The sequence below is a fragment of the Orcinus orca genome, chromosome 8 (assembly GCF_937001465.1).
Source record: "Orcinus orca chromosome 8, mOrcOrc1.1, whole genome shotgun sequence".
Lineage (NCBI taxonomy): Eukaryota > Metazoa > Chordata > Mammalia > Artiodactyla > Delphinidae > Orcinus > Orcinus orca.
In genome coordinates this window covers 37,104,572-37,131,765 of record NC_064566.1, presented here as the reverse complement: position 1 = coordinate 37,131,765, position 27,194 = coordinate 37,104,572, and the positions used below count along the sequence as shown (strand labels likewise).

The window sequence follows — 27,194 nt, the reverse complement described above, 5'->3', positions numbered from 1 at the left end:
TTATATACTATAAAATTCAGTTAGTACATTTGTCTGTCTAGAATTTAGGCCCCATTGAGAGAAAGACCTTAAATTCATCGATGTGCCCCTAAGTGCCTGGAACAGTGCCTAGCATATGGTACACACTGGAATATTTGTTGAATGAGGAAATAGTGTGGCTCATCTGTGAGTACTGTATCTGGGATTAAAATTTTGAGATCCACATTTAATTGTTATTTCTGTACTGAGATTATGTTGCTTGTAGATTCCAAGTTTACCTTTTTTAAAAAGAAATCTAGACTTGCACATTTTGTGTTATCATGCAAATTAGAATTGGAAGCATATTAAAGATTTCATATCATTTGAAATTATCCGTCCTCAGAACGTGGCTCAGGGAAGTAAAGATTGAAGAAGATAGGGCAGAATATATTTTCTCCCTTTGCTGTCGCATGAGCCCTGCTTACTTCCAAGGTCATGTATGTTGCACTTAAGGGATTGCATTGTACAGATGTGGTGCCTGGCTTCAATGCAGATAGCCACACTGTTGGTTTGTAGACGCTTCATTCTTTTAACTTTTCAGAATAAACCCGAATTATTAGCATCCTGAGGATATGTTTAAGTCTCTGGCCTCCATGTGACATTTGACACTGAGAACTACTCCCTTCTTGAAGCTCTCTCCCCTGGCTTTACTGGAACCTTTCTTCTGGTTCTCGTCCTGCCTTTCTGGTCATACTGATCACTCTACTTACTTACCTTTTGGGACTTACCTTTTTGACCCTTGAGTGTTTCCGACGGCCAAGATTCTGCCCCTTTCTACCTGCACACATTCCTCAGGATGCTCTTCATTCCTGGTTTTCCCACCTGTATACTGATGAACACCAGGTTTTCTCCTGTGTGGTAGGCCTGCTTTTCTGACTGACTCCTGGCTATCTCCTAGACGTCCATAGGCATCTACAGTTCCATGTGCCCTAAACGCAATCCAGACTTGTTCCTTCTAACCTTCTTTATTAGGGGATGGCACCATGCGGTGCCCAGGTTGGAACTCTTATACTCTCTTCGTTGAATCTTGGGTGTGTTGATTTTTGTGTGGTCTTTTTGTCTTGCTTTATGCTTTCTGACATATAATACTGTTTGAAAGAAATTATTTTTTTAAATGTCAGCTATCATCAACACTTTTCTTAAAAGATCACCATTTCTTGGAGTGGAAGAAAGCAAAACAAAACATGTTTAAGCAACGTTTTATTAATGTAAGGCTTTTAAAAGATTGTTTCCAAGATTTGTAATTTCTCAAACTTCAGATTTATCAATCTGCAATTTTGAAGAAAAATTCTGTGTTCTGCTGTTGTATTAATTGTTACTGTATATTTAGGAAGTAGTTTTTCTATTGAACTAATTATTATTAGATACTTAGGTGGTAAAATCCATAAAGTTCTAAAATTCTGAATCTCTTAATAGCTCTTCCTGCTGATGATGCTTTGTGTGATTACCATGTGGGCTGTTGGATACATATTGGACTTCAGTTCAGATTCTTGGCTTTTAAAAGGATTTCTTCTAATAGTATTGTTTTTTCTGACATCTTTGTTTCCAAGGTGTGTATATCAATCTCTGCAAGGCTGGTTATAGCATTTCCAATTTGAGTGCTTATTTCTATTGCTGATTAGCTGGAGTTGCAGATTTTTATTGAACTGTGCATGTTACTTATCACGTAGAAACATCCTCAGGGTGGGAGGGAAGAGCTTTGCTGGCATATGATTTGACTGAAAGCAAATTGGTCAATCCAGTAATTTAACTGCACTGACAATTGGTGGAAAATAAATATCCTAGCTCACTTTTTGAATTGTTAATCTCAGTGAATAATGGGGAGATTTTTGTAACTGTTTTGCATCTTGAAGCATTTTTGCCCATTTTTCAGAAATTTTGTTTTTTCCTATTCTAAATCTAGATTCTAAATCTAAACTAGTAAACTAGTTACTTTTGCTCTTAATGTTTTTTAGTTGAAACAACCTAATTAAATCACAGGAAGTTATAAAATAGTAACTATGGTATGGTTCTATTTTTAGGAAAATATTCATACATGATATATATAAAGATTGCCTGGGTTCAAGTCAAGCTTTACCACATAACAGTCTGACCTTGAGCCAGTTGGTTTACCTCTCTGTGCCTCGATTTCTTCGTCTATAAAATGAGGATGAAAATTGTGACAATGCCTGCCTCATCGTTAATACAAATACAATGGTTAAACAGTGGCCGACACACAGTGCTCAATAATCACGTCACACCCCAGTCTCTTCCTCTTACCTCCCTTTCCCTGTAGAATGGCACCCAGTTCCTCACATGAATAAGGGGTGCCATCCTTGGATTACTGTCCTCCTCTGTTCTTCCTTTCTCCTCGCTTCCCCCACTCAGCACATTACCAAGTCCTTCCTGCTCTCTGGTCTGCTCTCTGCCTCTCCTCAGCTGGCACCCTAGACCAAGCCTCCCAACTGGTCTCCTGATTCCATCTCTTACCCGCTGTAGTTCCTCCTCACTTGGCAATCAGGGTGGTCTTTTAAAAAGGCAAACCAGTTTCTGTCTTTTCTCCTTGTGTAAAGCCCTCAAGTGGCTTTTCCTTGTTCTCAGAATGACATCCAGACTCCTTGCCTGTGAGGTATTATGTAATTCATTCCCTCCCCTCTGACATCATCTCTTCCCTTCACTGCCCTCCATCCTTCTTTCTGTTTCTAAAACACGTCAAGCTCATTCCCACCTTTGGCCTTGGCTCTTGCTTGCGTCTCTGTCTGAAGGGTTCTGATACCATATTGTTGCATAGCGGGAGACGTCAGTCAGGCCTCAGTTGCAGCGTCCCCTCCTCAGCGAGGCCATGCCTGACTGACTGTACTGCATCACCCCATTGTATTTTCTTCATGGCACTTAATCACTGTTTCCTGGAATGTAAGGCTCATACAAGCAGGACACTTGTCTTTCCTGTTGAACATTTTCAGTCACTGAAAGGAAAATGTAACGATGATGATCCATAAAAGAGAATCTGGAAGGAAGTGCTGTGTTGCTCTCTTCAGGGTGCAATTATGAGTATTTCTGTGTCCTTCTTTTGATTACCAGCGTTTTGTAGAATAAGCATGAGTTGCTTTTGTTATAACAAAAAAACAAAGCATTAGAGGAATTTTACCTCTTAATCACTCAAGAGCAGGACAGTAGGCTGGAAATGAATTTAAATGTTAAATAAAAGTTCAAATTTCTGAAAAATAGCAAAATGCCTAAAATTGTCTGCTATTCAGAAAACTTATAAGTTAGAGATATTCATTTATTTTCCACTAATTGGGTTGACTTGGTCTTCAGATAAATTTTAAGCCAAATTACAATCATCACTTTTTCTTTTTTCCAGAGAGAAAGCAAAGGCTGGCTATATCTACTCACCTAGGATAGGGGCATTTGAGATTTTGTTTGTTTTAATAGAAACTCACATTACAAAAAATGTATATGGAAACTTTTGTTTGCGAGCTGAGGGCTTCGTATGCTAGGCTTAGCATATGTACACTATTCAAACAGGAGAGAAATTCATATGGTAACTGCTATTATTTCTCCCACTCTATAGAGTCCCAGTTTCACGGAGGTAAGCAGCTGTAAACTTCCACTGTTATTAGGCTCCACGGGAGGTTGCTTATTGATCCAGGCTGCTATGAGATACCTGTTAGAAGTAGACAGGTCGTAGTAGCAGGCTGTTACAAACTAGGTGGTTCACTGCACCACTTAATTAGGTCAAACATATTTTGCTGCAAAATCTCAGACAAGCCATGCCATGGAGATTACATGGGCTCTACTTGGCCTATTCTGGCAGCATACTGGGGACCTGAGGTTTGGGATCTTTAGTTGTTGTCAGATATTATTTTATCATAATTGTGTTTATGATCTTGATAGCTTTTTAAAAACCCTTTAATATCTACCATCACCCTTTTTTTTTCTGGTATAAATTTTAAAGTAGATCCAGGTAAACTCTATTCATGCACTGATTTACTATATCGAGTATTTATTGTAAAAGACAGATTTTTTCATTTGAAACAACAATATTAAACGTTTGAGTAAGTTATATGTGGACTTCCAAGTTGCTTTTGACCCAAGCGAGACGGTTGGTGTTTGATGACTAGTGTCACCGTTAGCCTTTATGTGTCTTCTTACATCGAGGGTCTGCTTTGCAAGCTGTTTGTGGGATGAAAGTGCTCAAGGTTGTGTGCATCTGTATGTTTCAGAAATACACTGCTAGCCTCTAGAAGAAAGCTTGTTAAATGCGAAGGTGAATCTCCAAGGACTTATATTTTTGCATTTTGGAGTATTTGAAAATATGATATGCCAGAAAAGAAAGAAATACAAATATATGTTGCAATAGAAGTAAAAAAGATTTGAAAGTGTAAAGTTATTGGGAATGGAATAATCTATAAGTTAATTGTGGGAACTAGAACATTCACTTTATGAGGTCCCGGTGCTTCAGTTTTCTCACATGTAAAATGGGGTGATGATGGTGTGTAACTCTGTTACCACATGGAAAGTGGCGCACAGCACTCAGTGAAAGCTGTTGTTGTTATGTGAGGGCATCATTATTATTACTATTATTACTTAAGGGGATTTAGAGCTAAAATTAATATGATTTGAGCTTATTTTCACTAATACTTTATCCTTTTTTTTCTTGTAGGTTCTTGGTCGGGTATAAGAGCCTTATGTACTTACCAACAGTCTTTTTGCTGAGTTCCATTTTTTGGATATTTGTGACTTGGTTCATCTTATTTGTTCCTGATATCCTTCCAGGTTACATTTAAATGCATATCTCATTTTGCTTTTAAAAATTACTAATGCCATTGTTAGAAATTTAGCTACTAGAAGAGATCCAGGGAAAGTAAGTCAAATTTATATTCATTTAATGGTCCTGGTTGAAGATGTTTAATGTTGGAAATCTACTGAATTCTGGAAATGATCTCAGAGTACACTATGGAAACAGCAGGTGTCTAGTATTGATTACTCATAGGAAGGAAACAATATAATGAATTACTGTTTTATTTAGATCCATAAAAATTTGTTGTATTGCCTTGAGATTCTCTTCAAGGTCCGATGGTTCTTTTAACTTGGTCAGCAGTTATAGGTGATGAATAAATCTTCTGGGTACCAAGGTCTCCTGCATGGGAAGAATACTGGAGGAAATATGTCCTCCTCAGCAATGGTCAGTGCAGTGTTATTATCTAAGGCAGTGATTTTCAGTACACAGTATAAATAAATTTGCATTGCCACCCAAAACATATGTGAAAAATGTTTCAGAAAGCAATAATCTGAATATGTGCTTTACTCTGATATTTTGTTGTTTTATCCTATTCTATTTCCTTTTTAACAAGTGCTGGTCATAGCCCATTTATTTCTTTCATGACCTACTAATGGATGGCAGCCCGTAGCTTAAAAAATCTCATCTAAGGGATAGGTTTATCACTTGAGGAGCAGGGCCCAGGCCAAGTCTAGTCACCTAGAAGTGGGGATAGGGGTTACTTCTTACTTTATAGTTACTTATAGCTCCCATTGGGAAAGAGGCATTTTCTCCAATTTTTGATGTTCCCACCTCTTTCCAGGCTCCTTTTTCCCCTTCGAAGGACCCTAGGAAGACATTAAAGTCTTGTTTTCCTTACAGGGTAAGGGAAGAAGGGGTATGGTAGATAGACATGTACCTTTAAGCATATTCCTTTAGCTCTATGTTATTTCTCTTTCTAGTAGTGACACACTTGAAAAGAAAGAATACTGTTTATGAGAGAGATGCATACGCTCAGTTCAAGAATACTTTTTCATAGGAATAAATGTAAAGTGAGAGAGGCATATGAGTTCTCAGAGTGCATCTCCCCTCACTATATAGCATGTTTTTACTTTAAGGATGCTTTTTATTTCTGAGCATTAGCTCTCATATTTTTCAGATTCCTTTAATCTAAATGAATGGCACAGCATACTACGGAGGGCATTTGACTTTTTTCAAAAGATTTTATTACATCTAACCTTTGTCTCATAATTATTGATTTGAGAGCAGCTTTTTAAGCACTAGCCTTATTACCACCACTTAATAAAGGCTTGGATGATATCATAATGTGATACAAAAATACTTTATCACTTGTAGGAGTCCCAAGGCTGGTAAATCCTATTGTAGTTGACATGGTACTGAAAGGGCTGGCTGATACTTTTATATACCAACTCACATGCAGTGGAGTAAGCACAGTTTAAAAATTGTGTTTCTTGATGAATTTTTAAAATGTGAGAAACTCACACTATTCCAAATTTTGTACCTAAAATGTGGTAGTTTTTACATTGAATTATTTCAAATTTGCAGCATTAGTATTAACAAACATGTTACTGCACTGTAGTTTGAAAACCTCAATTACAGAGGTATTTAGTTAGTATTCAGCTTCGTATTCAGTTGAGTTTACTGCTGTTCAATATTTGTGAAGATGTCATTATATCAGAAGAACTGTTTTGATTTCCGTAGCTGGACAGAATCTTAAGATGTTGGAGTTGACAGGAAGGTATTTTACTCACACGTACAGCATGAAGCCGTTTGTTCTAAGCACCCGTGTGAGGCCACTGCTGGTGAGGGCAGGTCGGTCAGTAGGTGGCGCCATCAGATCAGTGGTTTTCAGGCTGAATGGTAAATGCTGTTAGAACCGCCTCGGGTGTGCACTGAGGCGCTGCCCTGGAAAGACCCAGCCTGAGAGTGTAGACTAGCCGTGTTGCCAAGTGTGGATTGCATGGGGCTTCCACTCCCACAGCCGCCTTGCCCATCGTGGGACGAGAGTCTGGGAAACTGTGGAAAGAGTGTGGTCTTTGGAATCAGACAGAATGAATTGGAGTTGAGGCTTTTTTTTCTTACTAGTTATGTACCATTGGGCAAATAATTTCACTGAGTCTCTGTTTTTCTGTAAATTGGAGATAACAGTACCAAGTTCATGGGGCAGCTGCAAGGACTACTGCGCTAGGATGTCTGTAAGGTGCTGACCATAGTCCCCATTCTGTAAAGAATACCTGTTATTTTATTATTATTATTAATTGCTCTTATGAATAAAATCTGTGTGGAAGGCTACATGTTGGGATTAATTTTAAGAGCAGCTCTAGGTTAGCTCCTCAGATGAGCAGTTTCTTCTGGTGCCTCTTATATGTTCAGCAAATAATGTGTTTATCTTTTATGAGGCAGGTTTGAGAGGAGAGAGGACCTAACTGATGAGTTTGGAAGTAAGATGAGGATTCAGGAAAGAGATGGCGAACCACTGAACGTTACATTTGTGATTCTGTCTCTAGCTGAGTTACTTAACTCAGAAGGATAAATATGTGAAGCCCCTAATGCTGGGTTTCAGAGGATCAACGTGTACAAGTGCACATTGTTTCGGGAATGACATAGGTTCCGGTCAAGTGAAAAAGAACCAGGAGCTTTGACTAAAAACCCAGCATGGGTAGTGATGCAGCTTTCAAGGAAGCCAGTATATAAGGACGATGTGAGTGTCCAAGGAAAAGACATCAGCAATCTCACTGTCTTCTGCCCTGGTCAGGACACAGCTGAGATGTGTTCTTTTAAAAGAGAGCAGGAACAAAGCAGGAACATACCCAGGAGAGCGTGTTGTAGGAGGAATGCTGTTGCTGCTTATCCTGGAGGTGTGAGCGCTGCCTTCCAATTTCAGGTGTTTGGAAGTCTGTCATTTGGAAGCCAGTGCACTGTATAGAATGAGCACTCAATAATTATTGAACAAATGGGGAAGCAGCTTCTATAGGGTCTATCTACAGGACACCTATAGTGTAGATCTACAGTGTAGAAATAAAGGAGCTAAAGAATGAAAACCAGTTAGTCCAAGTTATAAAAAGGCAGATTTTAGAACCACTTTGAGAAACTTTTTAACTGCAAAAGGGTCACAAGCTAACTGGTGAGGCTGCGATGTCTACAAACAACTATGACCTAAGGGCTAAGTGCTGTAGAATAAGCATTCTTAGGTTCAGGGAAGGGAGAGAATCCTTTCCCATAGGGAATCAGGAAAGACCTAAAGGGGGAAGGAGGATTTTAAGTTAGGTCTTGAAGGCAGTTAGGACTCGGACGTCCCAAAAATGTGGTTTTAGAAGTAGATGGGGTGAAGTAGGGAGCACTTGAGGGCAATGAACCACACAAAGCAAGGACATGGAAGCAAGGAATGTTTGGCTTTTATGTGAGGGAATGTAGTGCAATTCAGGTTACTTGGAAGGAGAAAATCCATTGATTCTCCTGGGATTGGTTTTGAAAGTTATTCAGAATAAGAGCCCAAAATTTGGTCCAGTCAATACACATGAGATTATCATGTGATTAAACTGAATGTGTTTTTGAGACTGTGTCATGTGTGTTGATCAGGATTTTATGGGAATTAAATTTCAGTTTCACACAACTTTTTTGGATCCTATCTTTCTTAAAGCCAGGCCCATCTGCAGATAAACAGATAAACTAAACCAACAGGATTCGTTCCTGCCTACCTGAACCAGATGTGGTTGTGTTGTTTTTTGTGGGCTAGAGCAGTGCTTCTCAAACTATAATGTGCATGTGCATCCTCTAGGGATCCTGTTAAAATCCAGAGTCTGCTTCTGCAGGTCTGGGGTGAGGTCTGGAATTCTGCCCTTGTAGCAAGCTTCCAGGTAAAGCCATTACTGTGGGACCCATGGACCACACTTTGAATAGCAAGCGTTCAGAATTTTATTTTATGGCCACCTTTTCCACTCTGAAGTTTAGCACAAGAACATCTTGGCAACACCTTGGAAGGCAGATACAGTTACTATGTCAATATAGTGATTTTAATTGGGCAAGGAGAACTGGTTTACTATCGGTTTATTATTGCACATTCATTTGTCTTTCCCTGGGGCAGAGTTTTACTTTTTTATACAAAGAATTTGTACCATTTCAAAAACACTTCAAAGTGGGTAATGTTTGAAACACTTTATCTTAACTTAGCCATAATATCTGCCTTTCCAAATAGTATCTGATTTGTAATCTCTTTGCAAGGAGAGCAATTTGTTTCTGAATTAACTCAGCCTAATACAGTTACGAGGATTAAGTTATGAAAACTTTCCAGTAGGAAATCTTTGCTGGCATTAATTTAATATATAGGGAAATAGTTTTAGTTGGCCTCTCTGAATTCAGTGGTTTGTTTCTTTGACTAATTTTGTTAAAATGATCAGAAAATACTGTTTTAGATGTGCACAGGAGAGCCACAGTTACACCGTTTAGATATTAATTTATTTGGATCTGGAAGGTTTTTCAATTTTTAGGAGGTTCTTCATATATTATAACTATTCCTATCAATATTTTATGAGTTTCAACTAATGAGAAGAGATTAATTATTAGCCAACTGTGAGCAAATTCCTACAGGATTAGAGCATAGAATGGGGCCAGGTTTGAGGGTAGGGATATGTGTACGTAAGGGAAGGTGAGGCTAGAATGCAGAGAGAAGAGACTCTTAGGCACCAGTGATGAAATTTTCTTTCATCATAATTAGGCTGTTCTTACTGGAAGTCTGATATGTTCCTTAACTTTGCTTTAACATTTAGCAGGCACCATTTTCTATTTCGTTTTCATTCTCAGCCTAGTAGCCTTCCTCTACTTTTTCTACAAGACTTGGGCAACTGATCCAGGCTTCACTAAGGCTTCCGAAGAAGAAAGGAAGATGGTGAGCTTTCTCTGTAATGTTACTGATTTTTTTATAGGAGGGTATGGAAACTATAGAGGGTCATGACCATGTTGGTTTTTGTCGTGCCTATGTCTCTAGTGCCTGGGACCTAATAGATGCACTGTAAATGTGGGATGATTAAAATCAACGAACAGATTTCTCCACTGTCATTTATTTATATGAAAGTTTAAAAAATATTTTTATTTTTTATTACAGTAATATCCCACTGGAACTTTTTCAGGTATAATTTCTGTCAGTAGATGTGAGCGCCTACTTCTTTATAGTAATACTTAGATAATGGTCATACAGTTTAAATTCCCCCATTAAGTACATGGAGGGTATCTAGGCAGGGGTCAAGGAGAGTCCTTCTCCTTACTGGCTGAGAAGAGGCCCCTTCTCTTCCTCAGACATGAAATTGTCAGATGACATGATGTGTCTTCCATTGCTCATGAATGTTTAGAAGTTGGGGAGACTGTTGTCTTCTATGTTACCTAAAGCCAGTGTTCCTGAAAGACTGCCTTTGGTGCTTATAACCATCAGTTCTGATGTGTAGGTGGTTCTTGTTCCTTTTTTATGAGTGTATAATGTATGTATTTATTTTTCTATAGCATATTATAACTGAAAAATCATTGCCATTCATGGAGAAAAGGGGGGGGTGTAATTTTTGTGCGTTCTAATTTATTGGCTATGGTTGAAAATGCAGCCTTGAAAAGTCACATATTTCAAGCACAGAATGATATGGTGGCAAGTCTTCTAAGTTGCTTTTCTAGCTACCTCAGTTTGAAGAGAGAGCTGTGAGAATGGTATGTAACCATGCATCATCCATTCCCCAACAAAACGCAAACATAAGGTCAAACTTGATGTCTTTCAGAATATCATCACCCTTGCAGAGACCGGCTGTCTGGATTTCAGAACATTTTGTACATCATGTCTTGTGAGTGAGTCTTTTCTTTATAATTTTTTTCCCATCGTAAAAGCAAATTCTTGGTTACATTGCTCATGTAAGCATTTCTCAAATCTTCATGGTATATTTATACACCTTTCTTTTTACCAGGTGTAAAATTTGTTTTTTAAAATTTTGCATTACTGTCAGAACAGTCTTCTGCCTTGAACATGTGGGAGAATGATGTTTGTAATCTCTTGAAGTTGCCTGTGGTTAAATCTCTTTGTGTGTTTTCTTTGCTTTTTCCTGCCATGAAGCATATGTTAGAACTAACTTGGAGTCAGAGGCTCATGATGACCCTAGAAACCACTTAGTGAAACCTTTGATTTAGCAACTGAAGATTCATAGCCTAAAGGGAGGAAGTAACTTTCCCTAAATTATTGGCAGAACCAGAAGTGTAACTCGGTTCCCTTTTTCTTAGTCCAGGGCTCATTCTGCTATGTGGTGCTGCCTCTTTTCCCCTTAGTCAGTGTCAGTAAGCTCTGGAGTTCAAATCCCTTTTAGTGATGGCCTAATTAGACATGTGGATGTAAATAGTAATAAGGCATCTCAGAGCCTCTAAGTGAATTGATGATCGATGTAGGATTATTTGTGCCAATGTCGTTATAATTTAGGAATAAGATTTTGCTTTTGATTTGTTACCACTTTGAGATTCTGATTTTTGCTTAGATCTCTCTTAATTGTCCACTTAGATAAGGAAGCCATTACGGTCACTCCACTGCCACGTGTGCGACTCCTGTGTGGCTCGGTATGATCAACATTGCCTGTGGACTGGACGGTGCATCGGTGAGAGGCTCAAGTTTCCATTTACCATTTTGAAGTTCAGCTCTCTTTAGTTATGTGTGTGACTCAGAAAAAGTGGAAAGCATGTAAGGGGTCCACTCTTGCTTGTCAGAGAATCAGCTTTGTGGTCCAACACCTTTGGAACACTGACTCTTGATGTTAATAATAATAATTAATGTCATTTGTATAATATTTTAACATGTATAAAGTACCTTTATATATAGTATCCTTTTTGAACATCAGAGGTTGGTATTATTACCTCCATTTTAGAGTTGAAAAAATATTAAAGGTCAAATTATTTGCTTGAGATCACTTTAGTAGTGCCAGTCTTCCACTCTAGATACCATGTCTTTTCCATATTTTGTGTCTTGTCCCTTTTATTCACCTTCTCTACTTGCCTCTAAGGCTCAGGTAGGTGCTAGAACCAGAGATGGCAGGGGTCTGGGGATTGCCTTCCACCCAGGCAGTGTTCTGATCTGAAGCCCTGGGTTTCCTCCGAGCCGTCACGGTAAAAGCCAGGGCTTTATTATGAGGAACTTCAGAGGAACTATGGTCATGGGTCTTCAGGGGAGGCTATGCATGTATAATCTTGATGAACAAAAGGCTGCCTCAGCTCAGGCAGCTTTCCTCGGTGCATTTTGATGTTCTCCACTGTTCCTAGAGAACAGGTGAAGAGAGAATTCCTGGGCTTCCAGGCTTCGTGTACCCCATCCCACCATAGAGATGAGATGATTGGCATTATAGCAGACACCTTTGAATGGCAGTGGGAAAACAATAGTATGAGCCCACATATTTTTATCACATTGCGTTTACGTAGTGTTTTTGTATATATCATCCTGTTTGGTTGCCACAGGCCTGTGCAGTAGACAGAAGAGATGTTTTCCCCATATTAAAAGTGAGAACACTGAATCAGAGACGTTAAATGATGTACCTGTAGTCACACAGCTTGTCATTCGTAAATCTGGGTCTCCTGATTCCAGCGGGTGTTGCTCCTTCTGCTGGGCTTTGCTACCTCAGGAGGAGGTGGGAATGTGATGGTGGCTAAGGAGCTTTTGTGTCATCAGTATCAAAATGCTGCCATCTCCAGCATCAAGGGGGCAGCACGTGCAACAGTGGGGCTTGGTTGCCCGGCCCCCTAACCCCTTCTTTGCTTCTGTAGGCCTTTCTCAGGCCGCAGGTTGCCCCTCTTTTGCTGTGTCAGTCTCCTGCAATATATCTGTTGCCCCTCAGATTTGTTTTCTCTGTTCCCCTGATTAAGTCAGTACTTGATGTCCAGAAGTTGTACTTATATAAACTTATTACACGGAAGGAAGGAAGAGACAGGGTATGACTTGCCCCAAATCCTGCCTCCTCCCCTCCCTCCAATGCTGTATAGGCCATCCTAGAGCTGTATTTGTTCTATCCAAAAAAGAAGTGTCTTCTTTTAGGTAGGTAATGAATAAATATTAGTTTAGTGAACATGGACAATTGAACATGACATATCAGAGCTGTTTGGTTTGGGTTTAATTGTATTTAAAAGCAAAACAACTGCTTATTTCTTTTTTACTTTGGTGAAGGCTTTTGACAGGGAAGTGGTTTAATAAGGTCTTGATCTGGAAAATCATTGGAAGAAAGTATTAAACATGTTTTTCTTTTTGATGTAGGTTTTGGCAACCATCATTATTACATATTCTTCTTATTTTTCCTTTCCATCGTGTGTGACTGGATTATATACGAATCTTTCATCTGTAAGTATAAATTTTTCTTATAGCAAACTTATGCACCCGCACTCACATATACTTTTTCTTGTAAACTCTTGTATCTCACATTCCGGCTGGATGACTATAAACCATACCCTAATAAAAATGAAACAAATGTCTCTAAGACTCTCTCAGCATTGGGAAGCTGCAGGAAGTGCTAGAAGAGGTTAGTTGTCGGTAGTTTGGAAGAGATTCTACTCTAAAGTGACCTTGATAAATTTGAAAAGTGGTCAGAAATAGAGATTCATTTAAGGTAAGTGCAGATTTATCCCCCAGTGAAATGAGTAAAAATCAGGTAGGTGTTCAAGTACAAAGCAAGGGAAGTGATAAGTAAATAAACTAGGAAAAAAAAAAGGTTGGTGCTAGAGAGGTTGTGGGAGGGAGGTGGAGGTGGTCACAGTAATTAAGGAACAAAACTGAAAGCTCATGCCATTTGACAGATGTCAAGTCACAACTTAGAACTGATGGGAAAACAGTAACAATGATCGAAAGGTCGGAAATAATAACTTGGAAGAAAACATTAGCTCACTTATTCTGCATCCCTGAGAAAGGCAAATAACTTTTCATCAGCACTGCAGAAGGGCGTTGAGGGGTCTCATGTAGGGAGTGACGCTGAGCTGTTCCAAGGTGAGTGACTAAGAACAGGGTTTAAATTGAAGCAGGGAGGATTTTGGTTAGCTCTTAAGAATTGCATGACTATGCTTTTCAGACCTTGGAATAGGTTACCTAACCAGAAACACTGTGCTTGTAGTTTATTTTGACTTTATTTGTTTAACTGTTTATTATTCATTTATTCTGAAGGTTTTAGGAGAATTTGGATCTAGAGGCAGAGGCTTCGCTACTGATCTGTTTCCATCCACCCTCCTGTTGTATTCATGCTTAAGTCTTAGATTTTGCCAGTAGAATAATACTAGTTTGTTGCTTGAGCTAAAATCTGAAATGATTCAGGAAGACGTGGAAAGTTTTTTCCTACAATTTTTCTTTTCCCCTTAGCATCCCAAGTCCCACCGCACCTTACACTCCCCACCCCACTCACCCACTGGCTTTCTCTAATTTAAACTTTGTTTAGTTTTTGAAAGACAGTTCCTCCTGTGCTGTCCCCAGCCTCCCAGATCTCTTCTCCAGAAACATCCAGTATTACAAGTTTTGTTTTGTTTAGGGTTTCATGTTTAGAGATTGTTAATTAAAATCTATGAAATGATCTATTTTTAGCCCTGCCGTAGGCATGGAGGGGGTCTCAGTTACCTTGTCAGCCCTTCTCCGTACCAGACACCTTTGGTGTCTCTGATCACTAGGGAATGCTTTCGTAGCTCACTGTAACTGCCACCATCTCAAATGGACCTAAGTCAGAAGGTTGTGATCCCTGATCTCAGTTCTTGTCAAAGGCCATCAGAAGTCCTAAGCATTGAAATTTTAAAACCTCTTAGATTATGTCCTGTGGTGTAAGAAAAAAGATTTTTTTGACAGTGCTGCTTTCTGTCGAAAGAGCTGCCTTTTTAAGGCCTGAGAATAAAGCGTATTCCTGGAAAACCTTTTTAAGCTGGCCCATGGACCACCTTGTCCCTTGGACTTGATCCTCGGGGAGAGGAGCCAGATTTTACACCACTCTTGTCTCTCCCCATTCTCTCTCTTCACTAAAAATAGTCATCTTTGTGTGGTGGCTATGTCCAGCATACAACTGTATTGATAAGGACAGAAGTAATTTTCCATCACATTCATTCTTTCCAAGTTGCTTCCTTATTACATGCGTTTGGTTCTTCCCTCCTCTTTGTCTTTATTCTCTGGCTCTGAACCAATTTTTGTATCACGTTTTTTTGTTTCTTAGGAACAGTCCCACCTTACATTTACTAACAGCTGTATAGACTAGCTGAACATGTTTTGTTACTTTTATCCCATTTATATTCTGACAGTATTTCTTTACACCGAATGCACGCATCCTGTCATTTATCGTTATTTCACAGACGGCAAAAACGAACTTGTGCTCCATTTTTCTAATGAGGCCTCATTGTCATCCCACCTCCTTTGTTTCTCATTAACGCTCTTGGTGCCAGAATGCTGCTGTGCACCCTCATCCTCCTCGTGGGATCCGGTTCCAGCTACTCTGACTCTGTGCAGCCTCCATGCATTTCCCCTTTTGTGAGGTCTGTTTTCAGGGTGGACAGTAAGTCACTCAAAGTGTCAGCATCCCGCAAGTTACAGGGAGAAATATTTTAGATCATTGTTAGAAAGAACATCGTAACTGTCAGAGTTGTTTGAAGATGAAAATGATTGTCCTGGAGCAATATGCGTTCCCTATCACTAGCCAGTGACCACCTGATAAGAATGTATTGTTAGTACATATTAAAGTGTTATATTGCATAACATAATGTATGTGGCCATTTGCAGCCATATCTTTGATAAATCTGAAATCAGTCCTATGAAAATTTCCATTCAAAGTCATGCTGTGTTATCAAAAAAATTCCCAGAAGGGAGCAGTAGAAATCCATAAGCTGAAAGAAAGTAGATACTCTTTCCCACTCAGCAGCTGTTTCCTCTGCCTGCTGTTGGAAATGATATTCTTTTTTTTGTTATGTCAGGTACATGGAATGCATCTTTCTTTGCAGTCCTAATGAGAAGCTCTAAAGAAAGTGTAATTTACCTTACGTTTTTTACCTTGATTGTTACTCTATGATGATTGCCCTTAGAATTCTTCTGGCATATATTCATGAAAGGTGGTTGGAAATCAAATGAGACTCAAAAAGAAAAAATGGACAGACGGTTGATAGTTAAGTCATGGACTCATTTTCTTCCTGTCCCAGGAGCTCTTAAGTGCTGCTTTGGGAAAATGTCTGAAACTACTTATCAAATTGTCAGAGGCATTTATGAAACCTCAAGGTGCAAATCTACACAATTCTTATTTCCTTGTCCTTTATGAATGCTCATGATGCCTGTTTAAAGTCATTGGTTTTACATAACCTTGAAGATCTGTTCCCTTATTTCTGCTGCTTCCTACCTGTGTTCTTACTGCTGCTCTTGGCTGTGGTTAGGGGGTCAACATCATGAAGACCATAGTGAAGGCCTCACTTTTGATTGGCATATAAATAGATGTTCCTGGGGAAAAACTGAGCTGCGACCATATGAATCTTGTTCTCTGTTCTTTTCCTAGGGGTGTCTGACTCATGAGTTCTCTCACCTGGCTTTTCTACCCCTGCAGGATTAATTATGGTCCCAGTGCAGAAGTACACCCAGTAACTGCATGCTGTAGGCTGTGGTCCAGTGGTATCTAGGTGCTTATAGGATTTCTTGTGCCCACAGGAATGGCCTGTTGATCTGAACCCTTAGTAAGAGTTTATATTCTGTTCTGTAATAGACCCTTATCTTGCTGTAACATGGATACGATAGAGAATTTTCTAGGACAAATATTTATTAAATATATAATCATTCCCAGTTATCAAGTCCTTGAACAATTAACTTCTGGCCAGTGTATTTTATACTGAATATGCTAATTTTAGTGATGATTTTATAGACCTTTTTTGCTTTTATTCCCTCATTGGCAACTACCAATGCAGTATTATCATAGCCTTAACAGTGAGGTATCTTTTTTTTTTTAATCTTTGTTGAGCTGACATTTATTTGGAAGATAAAATCTTAAAGTTGAGTTCTGATCTGTGCCATCATGTCTTACTTTCTCTTCTCCCTAAACAGAACTGCAGTGATTTTTATCTTCTTGAGGAATGATCACTAGTTTGTTGCCTTTTTAAATAATGGGTTCCTTTTTTGTGAATTCACAGATTGGTCAAATCATTGCGTCACAACATTCAAAGCAGATGGACTGTGGACCTACCTCAATCAGATCGTGGCCTGTTCCCCTTGGGTCGTATATATCTTCACGTTAGCAACTTTCCATTTCTCATGGTCAACATTTTTATTACTAATTCAGCTCTTTCAGGTATTTATCTTCTTATAATGCCTTTGAGTAAAATTTCCAATACCCCATAGTGAGATAGAAAGACTAGAATTTCAAATCAGAAGACTTAGATTTGAGTTCCACTTCTGTCACTTACTCTGTGGGTCTGGGCATGTCATTTGACTCCTGAATTTCAGTTTCCTTGTCTGTAAAATGGGGATAATAATGCCTGTCTACTCTCGCAGGATGGTTTAAAGGTTAGAGTAATAAGGTGTTAGTGTAGCCCTAGGATTTATCTAATCTGACCTCTTTTACAGATAGAGGTACAGAGAGGTGAATTGAATTGCTCAAGGTAACCCAGTGAGTGGCAAAATCAGAACTGGAAACTTAGGTCTTCTGACAGTTCATTTCAAGGGGTTTTTCCATCATATAATTAAATTATATGGCGTATGAAAGCATGGTATGAACTGTAAAGCATTGTGCAAATGCGAGATGATTATGTTCCCTCACTTTTCCCAGCCCTGTCTGTTATCGTTCTTATTATGCAGTACTTAAGTGGATGGAAGTGGGGGAGAAATGAAAGATGTATCACTAACCAACAGACATGGTAATTACACTTGCAGAGTAGGTCGTGACCGTTAGAAAGCTCATGCTCCGGGGCAGTAGCCACCACCTTCAGCTTTCTGTGAAGCTCCTGTCCCCGCCCTGCTGCCTGCCTTCGCTTACGAGCATAACCTCATTCTCATTGTTGCTACGGCCTGCCCCCGTGGAATGGACAGCCGTGATCATCTGAGCCGGTTATTGCCAGAGCTCAGATCATTAGAGCATTACTCAGCAAAAGCAAGATGTATTCCATTTTTACGGGGGAGTAACCAATTCTGCAATAATAATAAAAAATAAAGTAAGAAAAAAGGGGGAAAAGGCTAAGGAAAGGAATTAAGGTAATAATACTGGCTGAACTGAGGTTTCTGAATAATACCCATCCTAGTCTCCTATCTGACATCTACAGACTCAGGCAGTAAGAATGGATATTAGCATCAATGATTATTAATATTATAATCATTTGTAATACCTAATATTTATATATGCTTTACGTATTCCAAAGCACTTTCCCGTCAATGGCCTCACAGACATTTGAGATGGAGTCTGTGCCAAAGTTGTGTTTCCATTTTATGGATGAGAAAACTAAACCTAAGAGATGTTGAGTGCCTTGCTTATGGCCATAGGGCTCAGTCAGAGGTGGAGTTAGAAGCAGAACCTAAGATTTGGGACATCAGTTCTAATTCTCTTTCTTCTTTCCTGGACTCTTAGAATAAGTACATTTGAGGCTATAATAGCTTTACTTTTTAAAAGAAAGTTTGTTTATACTCTCTGAGGCAGGAGAGTGGACTCAAAATTTTGGATAGTTTTCAAAAACAGGAATTCAGAGTAAAGTTGTTTTCTTAATAAACAAGACAGTCCAGTTATTTAAAGCCTTTCGTTTCCCGAGGGCTCAGGTGAGTCATGGTTTTGACCGTAGGGAGTCAAACTGAGCATATAGATGGCTGGCAAGGACCGTGGGCTTTATTCTCACACTGACTGAGGTGTCCGCCCCAGTTCTGCCACTTTCTAAGCTGTGTGGCCTTGGACCAGTTACTTCATCTCTGTCAGCCTGTGCACTGGATCATTTTAAATATCTTATCGCAGATCCTTAGAGAATCCGATGAGGATGCTGTGATAATCTCTGTCTTACAGATAAGGAACTTGATGTTTGAATTATTTTGAGGATTAGGTGAGATAGCTTAGTGAAAAATACTGGTTTTAATGATTTGAGAGTTTTTAAAGTTACCTTAATTCTTACACTTCCCCAAATTTATGGATTTAAATGTTCTTCACTTCAGATTAACTTTTTTATTTGGCCCTTTTCAAAGAGATACTAAGAAGCGTATAGAGGTTGAGGTAATTGCATTAATGCTAACCTTATGTTGTTTGATTCACCTGGAAGTTGAATGCTGAATGTGTTGAGAGTCTAAACATGGCCGTAAGCCACAGCTTGAATTACTAAAGCAATCATTTCACGACTGAGTCAATGCACTCTGCTTTCTTGAAGGTTAATAAAAGTCAGACAATTAAAAAAAAAAAAAAATGCCCAGCTACTAGATTTACATAGGAGTCTTGTTTTGAGCTGCTCTGTCCTTGCCCTCACCGTGATCATTGGTTAGCAGTCCAGGTGATGTTGCCTTTAGGGGAGAACTGAATGTTTGCCAGTGTCCTGTGATACGTTGTCAAGAGTGATGAGCCTCAATGTGGGGGTGTTTTTCATGTACCTTCCCACCTTCATTTTCAGATTGCTTTTCTGGGCCTGACCTCTCATGAGAGAACCAGCCTGCTGAAGCAGAGCAGGCACATGAAACAGACATTGTCCCTCAGGAGGACCCCATACAAGTAAGTGAGACCTATTCTGCCCACTGAGCCGGTGGAAGGTGCTGGCCTCACCATTGGTTTCCCGACCTAGTGTCACCACCCACAGCCCTGCTGCCATCCTCTAACTGGCTGACGGAGTTGAACCTCTTCTTTCTTGGAAGCCTCAGTGACAGGAGATGAGTGGTAAGGTCATGAGCCCCAAGGTGGTAAGATTTAGTCTGCTGGACTCAGCACAAACAGTAAGTGACTTTGAAGTTTTGCCAAGATGGGAGATCTCTTCAGTCAAGCCACATGGTCACAAGGTTGCATATTGCTGGCATGAAGTCAGCGGGAGATAACTAAGCACGTGGCTGAGAAAGCCAGCCACGGGGCTCTCTGTAGAAAGCGTTAGATTGTGAGCTTTGCCAGGATTTTCAACCTGACTTTCTATCACCAGTAATTCTTTTAGCCCGATGTTTAAAGTGCCCACCTGTGTCAGGGAAGAGTTACTTTTTCAGGTTTGGGATATGTTTTCCCCAGAGCACTGGTTGTGTAAAACCTGTCCCCAGCTGAAAATGAGAGTGTTTGTAGGATTGCCGTCATCTTATGAGATGAGAGATCAGGGTTTGAAGCTTATCTTCCTGTCAGATATGTCGGGATCTTGGAGGCTGAGAGCGCTGCAGAGGTGACCCAGTGCCCTCTAGGGATTTGCCTGCTCGCTGCGTATCTCATGAGCAGTCTATTTTAAAGCACACTCACGGTACAAGATGAAACTGTTAGGCTGTTAGACAAGGAAATCAGAGCCTGGGATATGACTATGATGTGTGTTTAGAGGAGAGAAATTGACTTAATTGGGAAGAGACGGCCAAAGTGATGGAGTGTAGAGAGTCGTGTTAAGCTTGTGATGATTGTTTCAGACTGGCAGTGATAATAAAATCCCTTTCTCAGTGACTTAACCAGAGGAATATTTACTCCACCGAAGTATGGACCTCTTTGTGATAGAGGTGGAATTTTAAGCTGAGCCTTGAAAGGTGTGGGGTGGGGAGCAGGAAGGAAGGGCATCCCGAGCCCTGGAGAAGTGTCTGAATAAAGGACCAGAGGCGAGAGAGTTGGGGCGTTTTGGGGAATTGCTAAGACATGGCAGCATTACTGGAGGAACTAAAGGTAAAGCCTTGGAGCCACTTTGAAACTAGCTTCCCAAGATTTGTCTTATTGTCTTCCCCTAAGTTACTTTTACTCACTAGCCAGCTCTTGAACTGGGCCCTGTCGGTCCCCAGCATGCCTCCCTGCTTCCACCCCATCAGTTCCGTGTGGGCAGCCCCCTGCCTGGGAAGCTACCTTCTTAGAAGCCTTGCAAATTTCTTGACCACTCTCAGTAACCAGCAGCTGTGGCACATGCATCCTCACACACAGATGTGTTCTGATGTGTTTAAGACGTTGGGTTAGGCGCTTGAAAGATGGGGCATATGCCTAAAAATGAATATTCATGATAACTGGAACAGACAGTAGCATTCAGGAATTTAATGGAGGGAAAAATGATGCTGAAGATATGTAGTCAGGAAGGCTCCAAAGGGGAAGTGGGCCTTGACCTAGGCCTTGAGAACTGGTAGGGCTTAAAAGGATAAGGGTGTTACCTGATGGAAGAGTAGGGGAGTGTGGGTTCCAGGGTAGAAGAATGGCCCATGCAGTTGTGATCATGGGAAAAATAAAGCCAGAGTAGCTATAACAAAAGATGAGTTTGGAGCTTCAATACCCGAGGAGTCCTGGGCTTTATTGTATAGGGCTGTGAGTACAAAGATGAGGGATTTGGCTTTGAGCCTCTGGGCAGAGGAATATTGTTAAAGGGTTTTGACTGGGAGGTTAGGGGCTATGAATATATCAGGTGTTTGGAGGACCAGTCTCCAGTATGTAGGATGAATTAGAAGGAATTGAGACAGAGACACCATTTAGAGTTTCTTAGAATTCGAAGAATCCCATCTTGTTGATCATAGTTTTTCTGGCCTGTCTGTCCTTTGAGATAGTCCAAGTCTGAATTAGAGCAGTGGGAATGGAAAGAAAGAAACTTAATGGTGGCAGTGACTGTTCTAGTGAGTGGGGACCCAAAATGAACTTGAGTTGCTGGGCACAAGCCAGGGAATCTCAAAATAGGGATTCAGGTCCAGAAATGGAACTGGGCTTCAGTTTCAAGGGCCATAAATTCAAGAACTGTCTGATTCACCTCTAGATTCCTGCAGGATCTTGGAAGGATGTATACTGTAAATTCTCAGTGACTGTTTATGGTTTGAATGAATGTTTGTCAAATGCTAACAGGAAATGTAGTAAGACGTGTTCTCTTTCTTTCTTGGCAGCCTTGGGTTCACACAGAACCTCGCGGATTTCTTTCAGTGTGGCTGCTTTGGCTTGGTCAAGCCCTGTGCAGTAGACTGGACGTCACAGTACACCATGGTCTTTCACCCAGCTAAGGAGAAAGTTCTTCGCTCAGTGTGAAGAAAAGCAACCCACAGCTCTCACTCTGAGTTGTTTGTATTTATGTTGATGCCCTGTGGTCTGCAAGTGAAGTGAAGATTTATAGTTCACCTAAGCCCAAAGGAAAACACAGGTGGTTTTTAAAGCATTTGGTAAAAACAGAAGTTCTCGAGAAAGGCTTACACGTTTTCAGACTTAGTAAGATGGACTGTTTCTGAACAATCTTGGCAGACATCTAAAAAAAAAAACTTTTATATTTTTCACAAGAAAATGCAAGTTCCTTTTTTTTTTTTTTGGAGATAATATTCACCAATTACGGAGAAAATGCGGTATTTTCAGATACTTTTATTGGCTGTTTCAAAATAGTATTATTCTTTAAACTTGTAATTTTTGATAAATTATTTGTCTTTGTTTTATCTATAAATATGTAAAAAAATATTTAAATAGATGTACCTGTTTTGCTTTCACACTTAATAAAATTTTTTTTTTGTAGTTGAGACTTAGTTTCTGACACTTGACACTTCTTGAATCTTAAATCGAGAAAAGGTATATATAGGATGTGAAGAAAAATTCCCAAATCCCAGGAATGAGCTGAGATCACTGTTAGTAGCAATAACAAGATTTAATTTTGTTTTCCGTTTTGCTTAGAAAATTGAACAGGAAATCTTAAAGATTAATTACAATTTTTACTTAGCACCCTTAAAATATTCGACTGGTGTGATTGTAATTGCTCATTTTCTTTGTTCTGGAAGAAATGCTAATTCAACTTGAACTCTTGGTTGTGTGTGTGTGTGTGTGTGTGTGTGTGTGTGTGTGTGTGTGTGTGTGTGTGTGTGTGTGTGTGTGTGTGTGTGTGTGTGTGTGTCTGTGTGTCTGTGTGTGTCTGTGTGTGTGTCTGTGTGTGTGTGCGCGCCCCTGGATATGCATGGCACCTTCCCGCTGAAAACCCCTCCTTAGGTTCCCATTGCTCTTGGGGTAAAAGCTAAAATTCTTATCATGTCCAGCTGGCCCTGAATGATAGCACCTTATTTTGTTTACCATCTTGTTTTGGACCACAGTTTGTACTCTAATTGCATAGACCTTTCAGTTCCTCAAAGACCTGTTCTCCTTTTTTCTACAGAGGCTTTGAGATAAGGAAACTAAAGCCTAAAGAAGCTTGTATTTTCTTCAAGGTCAAATGGATACCAAGTGGGCTACCCACTCTGAGGTCCCAGCCTCCTAGAATACCACCTGACACGTATGTGTTCAATAAATATTTGAATGAATTTGTTGTATGAATGCAGGGTTTTAAAGCAGTACATGATGTGATCAGAATTGTGGCTTGAAGACTGATTCTCATTTAAGGGACAGAAGGACTTTCTCTCTCTCCCTTCCTTTCCCACCAACACCCGCCAAGTAAATATTCTCAAATTGTGGTCCATAGACCAGTTAGATCAGAGTCACAGGGACAGGGCAGGGGCCTGGGGCTCACTTGTTTAAAATTCAAATTCCCAGAGCCACTGTATTGCAGCACACCTAATTGATATGTAACATGGAAAGCACATTTCATTCATTTTTAAATTATTCCACAAATATTTATGGAGCATCATGCTAGGTGTTGCAGGCCATAAAACATTTAATTGGGCATACTAATCATGGCATTTACAGTCTAGAGGGGAAGCTAAGATACATGAAACTATAGTATAATGTAGAAAATACTAAAAGCTTTAAGAGGGGTGCAAATTAAATACGGTTAGAGTTTAGAGGTTGGGGAGAGCCTCGGTGGGTGTAATCAAGGAAGTGTTTATGGATGATAGGGCATTAGAAACGGTTTTCAGTGATACTGAGTTTGGAAATGGGGAGTTGGAAGTGAAAGGCATTCAGATGGAGAGAACTCTGTGAGTAAAGACAACGGGAAAGTCTAAAGTATAGTCAGAACAATGACAGCCTGGGTCTATAGGATGTTGGAAGTGGGGAGCTTGGTTAATAAGTTGGAAAGGTGGACGGGGGCTAGATCACCAGGGGCATTGAACGATGTTAAGGGAAGGAACTGTAAGATTAAAGTGAGCAATAAGGAACAATTTCTTTACCCTTGTAGGTAAAAGTTCTTGAAAACCTTGTCAATATCTCCAAGTCCTCTCTCCCATCCTCCTCCTAACCCATCTGCAGTCAGGCTTTCACCTCCAGCACCTCATGGAAACTGCTCTTGTCAAGCACACCGGTGTCTTCTGTGTTGCTAAATTGCGTGTCAGCTCCAAGTCCATCGTACAGAACCCACCAGCAGCATCTGACAGGTGCTTCCTTAATATACTTTCCTCACCTGGCCTCCAGGAGAGCACCCCTGAGTTTCCTCCTCCTCTCGCTGGTTGCTCTTGAGAGCCTAACATCTCCTTTGCTGTTTTTCCGCCGCCCCTACCATTTAATTGTGGAATGTCCCAGAGGCGACTCCTTGATCTTCTTGCCCTTTATCTAAACTCACTTCCTCTTCCTTTATAATCTCATCGGATTGTGTAGTGACGTATACCATCTATGTGCCCAAACGCACCAGGTTGTTAACTCCAGTTCGGACTTCCTTCTCAAACTCCAGACTGTGTACTTGACATACCCACTTAAACATCTATAGACATATTAAATTTAACTTGTCCAAATTGAAACTGAACTTCTGATTTCTACCCTAGCCCCATGTGCACAAATAAAACATAGATTTTAAAAATCGATTAAAAATAAAACATACAATACATTTTAAAGTAAATGAATAAAAAATACACAACCCTGTTCCCTACCCTCAGTGTTCCCCATATCAGTTGATCAGAAACTCCATCCTTTCCATTACTCAGGCCAAAACCTTAGAATCTTTTCTTATAACTTACTTTTTCTCGTAATACCACAGATTCATTTCTTTGAGAAATCCTACTGGCTCTGTCTTCAAAATATATCCAGAATTGAATCCTTTTGGCCACCATTGCTGCTGTAGTCCTGAGTTACCAGCGCTTCTTGCCTGGATTACTACAGCTTTCTTATTTGGTCTCCTTGCTTCTACCCTCACCCTGTTACAAGCAGTGGGGTGATCCTCGTACAAAGCAGATTGAATGACGTCACTCCTGGGCTCAGGAACCCTCCAGTGGCTCTTCATTTCACCAGAGGAAGAGCCGAAGCCCTGACAGTAGCCTGCAGGACCCTATAGGATCTGACCGCTTCTCTTGCTTTTCGCCTTGCTGATCCCACATACCTCCCAGGCATGCTTCTGCCTCAGACCTTTCCCTGCCTGTTCTCTCTGCCTAGACTGCTGTAACCCCAGAAATCCATAGTGCCTTTCCTCACAGCTTTCTTTGAAATGTCGGTTTCTCAATGAGGCCTACCCTCATCCACATTTTGGAAGTTGTAACATCCTTTTCTTTCTTTCTTTTTTTTTTTTTTGCGGTATGCGGGCCTCTCACTGTTGTGGCCTCTCCCGTTGCGGAGCACAGGCTCCGGACGCGCAGGCTCAGCGGCCATGACTCATGGGCCCAGCTGCTCTGCGGCATGTGGGATCCTCCTGGACCAGGGCACGAACCCGTGTTCCCTGCATCGGCAGGCGGACTCTCAACCACTGCGCCACCAGGGAAGCCCGTAACATCCTTTTCTTGCCCTTTTCCTCTTCTTTACCCTACGCTACCTTTTCCCCCATAGCACTTACCACCTTCTGACATACTGTGTGATTTATTTATGGTCTACTGCATACTGTCTCCCTCTCCATCCTGTCAGATTATAAGGTCTATGAGGGATCTTTGTTCTGTTCACTGATGTATCCCAAGCACCTAAAATACTGTCTAACGCGTAGTATGTGTTCAATAAATATTTGCATGAATCTGCTGAATAAATCTGTTGAGTGGAATTGAGGGATTTTAAGCAGAACACGATGTGATCAGAGTTGTGTTGAAGGCTGATTCTCAGTCTGGGGGCAAGTGGAGTTTTTCAAGTTATATCCTCTCTTATTTTCTCACCAACCCCTGCCAAGTTAGTGTTCTCAAATTGTGGTCCACAGACCATTCACATCAGAATCAGGGGCTGGGGGGTGGGTGTGGAGGGTGGTGTCCAGGGATAATGTGTTTGAAATTCAAATTTCTCATCTCAGACCTTTTGAATCAGTCTCTCAGAAGAGAGTCCTGGAGTCTGAATTTCTGTCAGGTTCCCCAGATGGCTCTTACATGTATGTGCTACAGTTTGAGAATCACTTACTTTGGGAATTGCACTCCCATTATTCTATTTTGGCTTTTCCCTCGGGTATATGTAGGTGTGAAAGGCACCCTGGGTATGCATCCTGGATATGTCAATTATAAGCTACTTTCATCTCTTTGGGCACATGAGTTAGCTTTCTAGTGCCTCGGTTTCCTTATTTGTATTGTGGGTAATATTGTGGGGTGTATACACCTCCAGGTGCTGTTAAGAGGATTAGATGAGTTCATACATTGAAAGTGCTTAGAATTGTAATTGGCACATAGTAAGGGCTCAATAACTGCTGGCTATTCAGAAATCTTTGGAAAATTGACTAGAGAGAGAGAAGCTAGTGGTAGGGAAATGTGCCACATCTTCCCCTTCTACTCTGCGTTGTGTGTCTGGGCTAGGACTCCGAAAATTACAGTCTCCTTGTCAGCCGACTTTCCGTTAAGTTCTGCCAGTAGACTGGAAGCAGGAGGGGAGAAGGGACTTACTCCATCCTACTTGCCAGCTGTTCCCCTCAGTGCTCTTCAAACAATGGCCCTTCACCCCGACAATGACAGTTGGAATCAGTGTTCACCTATTTCCCTGGATCAGCTCCATGGTGCCCCTTAGAAGCACCAGCAGTTAGGCAGGGCGCTCTCCTCAGAGGTCTGACTCCTAGCCCCCCGGAGAGCTCTCCTTGAGGCATGTAAATGAGGATACCCCCATCTCTTCTCTTTGTTTCCCCAGCCCCAGGGGTGGTGTAGCTGCTTGCTGCAGTTTGTATCTCTGTGTTAATTCAGTGTGTCCCTTGTTACTTTTTCAAAAATTTTAGCACTTGTTTAGCCAATTTACTCTATTATTTTCTCTCTTAAAAAACAAAACTAGTGTGATTTCTGTTTTTCTGACTGGACCTTGACAGATAAAAAATGTTAGAGGTAAACTTTTAGTGTGGTCTAGGCAACCAGTAGTGAAGGCACAGGAGGGAAGGGCAGGCCCCGTTGCTGACTGAGGCAGAGGAGGAGTCAAGGATGGCTTTGCAGTGTTGAACCCAGTGAATGAGGGGGCGGTGGTGCTGTTTTGAGAAGTAAAGGAGACAGTGTGGAGAGACTGGGTGGTGAGTTTGGTAGTTGGGGCCTGTTTGAGATACTTAAAGCTATCCAGTGGAACAG

The 27,194-nt window shown here is 40.6% G+C and overlaps 1 protein-coding gene across 1 annotated transcript in view; it reads left to right on the top strand.

Moving 5' to 3' along the window:
- The window catches only part of ZDHHC13 (zinc finger DHHC-type palmitoyltransferase 13), a 48,661-nt gene extending 26,300 nt beyond the window's left edge, over positions 1-22,361 (top strand). Inside the window, exons 9-17 of the mRNA XM_049713482.1 lie at positions 1,435-1,568; positions 4,664-4,766; positions 9,543-9,665; positions 10,537-10,599; positions 11,301-11,394; positions 13,035-13,118; positions 16,901-17,058; positions 19,343-19,440; positions 21,747-22,361. Of these exons, the coding sequence (XP_049569439.1) occupies positions 1,435-1,568; positions 4,664-4,766; positions 9,543-9,665; positions 10,537-10,599; positions 11,301-11,394; positions 13,035-13,118; positions 16,901-17,058; positions 19,343-19,440; positions 21,747-21,885 (996 nt within the window). The 3' untranslated portion in view covers positions 21,886-22,361. The remainder of the gene's footprint in view (positions 1-1,434; positions 1,569-4,663; positions 4,767-9,542; positions 9,666-10,536; positions 10,600-11,300; positions 11,395-13,034; positions 13,119-16,900; positions 17,059-19,342; positions 19,441-21,746) is intronic.
- The last annotated feature ends 4,833 nt before the right edge of the window (positions 22,362-27,194 follow it).